The sequence below is a fragment of the Pantherophis guttatus genome, chromosome 1, assembly GCF_059756535.1.
Source record: "Pantherophis guttatus breed Tessera chromosome 1, ASM5975653v1, whole genome shotgun sequence".
Lineage (NCBI taxonomy): Eukaryota > Metazoa > Chordata > Lepidosauria > Squamata > Colubridae > Pantherophis > Pantherophis guttatus.
This window is the reverse complement of record NC_142063.1, coordinates 115,624,859-115,627,944: the sequence shown is the minus strand read 5'-3', so window position 1 is coordinate 115,627,944 and position 3,086 is coordinate 115,624,859. Positions and strand designations below refer to the sequence as shown.

The following is a 3,086-nucleotide window of genomic DNA, read 5'->3' as shown; positions in this document are numbered from 1 at the left end:
AGAATACGGTTGACAGTGATGAATCATCTGTGACAAGAGAGTGAGGGTAGCTTTTACCATTCATAATTCATCAACTCAAGAATGAAAAGCCCTTGTAGCCCAAAAATCAGCTTCCACAAGTCAAGGCACAGCAATGAACCAATGAACCAATTTATGACAGCTTCTCAAATATCCTGTGAAAGGAAATGTAAATGCAAGTCATATTTGCTCTGATATTTGTCTGAGGTCTCAAGGATTTCAGTAGCACTCTCATGGTTGTTAATTGTCTTTAATAGTCCTGTGGAGAAATTTATTCATGGGCTGGAACTGTTTTAATCACATATAGTAGGATATGCCTAATGCATTCTAATTACCCTTGCTATTTCATTGCATAACACCGAATACATCTCAAACCAATAGAAAATAACTCCTATTACCACAACTCAATTTTCAGATATCTATGCAGACTGAATATCGCTTCCTCTAAACTGAATATTATTTTATTACCGTACTTGACCTCTTCATCAAAAGTCTTCCAACTTCAGTTTCTTTTTCTAGGGTGTTAAAAATTGATTCCAATCTCATTACATTGCATTACATTACTACATTACAAATATTTGAAAAACAAACAAAAATTAACTGAACTATTGTTCAACACTGCTATTGTGATTACATGGGAAACAACACACCGGTGACAGAATTCATACTCATTGGATTAACAGAGGATTTACAGTTGCAGCTCATCCTCTTTGGGACATTTTCTGCTGTTTATGCCATCACCCTGGTGGGAAACCTAAGCATGATTATCTTAATCAGGATCAGTCCTTCTCTCCACACACCAATGTACTTTTTTCTTACCAGCTTATCTTTTTTGGATGTTTGTTATTCATCCTGTGTCACTCCAAAATTCCTATCCAATCTTTTAAAAGAAAATAAGATTATTTCCTATGGGGGTTGTTTAACTCAGCTTTACTTTTATAGTCTAATGGCCACCACAGAGTGCTACCTCTTAGCTGTGATGGCCTATGATCGTTACGTGGCAATCTGCAGTCCTCTACTCTACTTGATAATAATGTCCCAAAGAAAGTGTCTTCAGCTAATAACAATTTCCTGCATTGCTGGAATAATTAATGCTTTCATTCATACAATGGCTGCATCTAGACTGTCCTTCTGTGGCCCAAACATCATTAAGAGTTTTTATTGTGAGGGCCCTCCCCTTTTTGCTCTTTCCTGCTCAGATATCAGTCTTAATTATCTGTTGGTATTTGTATTTGTTGGTTTCAATTTATTAACAACAAGCCTGACTGTTCTCACTTCCTACACTTATATCCTGGTCACCATTTTAAAGCTCCATTCTGCTGCAAGCCGTAGGAAAGCCTTCTCCACTTGTACATCTCACCTCATGGTCATCACCATTTTCTATGGATGTCTCAGTTTTATGTATATGCGACCAAGCTCTGGGCAGAATTATCACCTAGGCCAAGTGGCCTCTGTGTTCTATGTAGTGGTGACCCCAATGCTCAACCCATTAATCTATAGCATGAGGAACCAGGAGGTAAGAGGTGCCTTCAGAAGTATTCTAGGAAGAAAATTTCATCTTCAACAGATATGATATTTTTAAGAACCATTGTTCAGGTTTAGAGAAGAAAATGGTTTTTTTTACCATTGTGTGTCATTAAATATTAAACCACTATGTTGTATAGTTTTCTTAGGGCTCTGGTAATAACTATATATCTACTTTTGAGATCAAAAAATAAATAAAATTACCTCTAAAGAAGAATTATCCCATTTTTTAATAGCTATCATCCCCTAATGATTGCTGTCAATTAAAAGGGAATGACAAGCACTGCTTTTTAGCTGTTTACAGACCAAAAGGCAGAGGACAGAAGGGAGGAAAATGAACAGAAAGAATAAATTCTTTAGAATTAGAACAAAGCCAGTTATGGGATTTCTTTGGGGGGGGGATTAATCCAGGCTGATCTTTTTGGAGTATAATTACAAGAACAATGAGACATTTGCATTTTAATTTCCTCATATTAGAACCATAACAAGACTGTTTAACCAATAAAGAGCTATCAAGAATAAGAGCAAAGCATTTTTACTGATTTACATGTCCATGTATTACATCTTTAATGTAAGATCAGCAATGTACCTTTTTAAAAAATTTCCACTGGATCCAATAAACCCAAGAAAACTTTGATGTTCTTGTTTTATGTTTGTAATAAATGCATTTAATGTTTTTTAAAAAGTTGAGACCAATGATTTTATAATATAGGAAAATGCAGTTCTCTGCTCCAAATTTCTTTTGTTATTTTTTTTTCATTATGAATAAAATTGAGTCTCTAAAAAACCCATTATCTGGGCATGCAAATAAAAGTTTCTAAGGCAGTTAATATATTTTATCCAAAGAACAATATGGTAACAAATGTTGATGATAAATCCTGATGATAGCCTCAGTATGATTGGAAGAATGACCAGGTTTTGCTAAGGTATTTATGATGGAGAATGGAATGGACTACAATTTTATGTGATAAGGATTGGATATGCTGGCAGAAGAAAGTGTGATCATATGAGGGATGGCTTAGAATCCCCATATCCTCCAATATACTTGCCCATTCTGCTTTTTAATTGCCGTTGCTAGGGATAAGTCAGTTAGCTGGATGTGTCTGTAGTCAATAATTAATATAATTCCAGAAGAGTCTATGTCACAACAATATCCTTCTTGTAACTATGGTATATATCCTAAATATATACAGAATGGCACAGAACAAATTGAATAAAGTTTTGTGTCACTCTGAAAAAAAATTCACATACTATAAGACGTTGGTAGGAACAGATGCATCCAAGTTTTTCTATATATTTATGCATTCTATATTTATTCACACAGAAGTTTTAAGTTTCAAGGGTTCATTAATAAAAAAAAGAATCAGATGCAGAAGATTTTTCACAACTGAAACTTGTGCACAGTATTGCTGTTTCAAGTTTTTAATTTATCAATTAAAAATCAATATCTACAGTATTGTAAGAATGCAGCAGAGTCCAGACTTACTAGGAATTGGGAACATATAAGTTATTATAATTACTATTTGTTGATTTATAATTTCTTC

At 34.2% G+C, this 3,086-nt stretch overlaps 1 protein-coding gene across 1 annotated transcript; it reads left to right on the top strand.

The window, feature by feature from the left end:
• Positions 1 to 606: 606 nt before the first annotated feature.
• Positions 607 to 1,591, top strand: LOC117667149 (olfactory receptor 5J3-like). The gene has a single exon (XM_034420365.2). The coding sequence runs from the start codon at positions 653 to 655 to the stop codon at positions 1,589 to 1,591; it is 939 nt and encodes a 312-aa protein (XP_034276256.2). The 5' UTR covers positions 607 to 652.
• Positions 1,592 to 3,086: the final 1,495 nt, after the last annotated feature.

Bases quoted from the DNA above. Each gene is read 5' to 3' on its own strand.
- LOC117667149 (XM_034420365.2), top strand. From the start codon at position 653: ATGGGAAACAACACACCGGTGACAGAATTCATACTCATTGGATTAACA.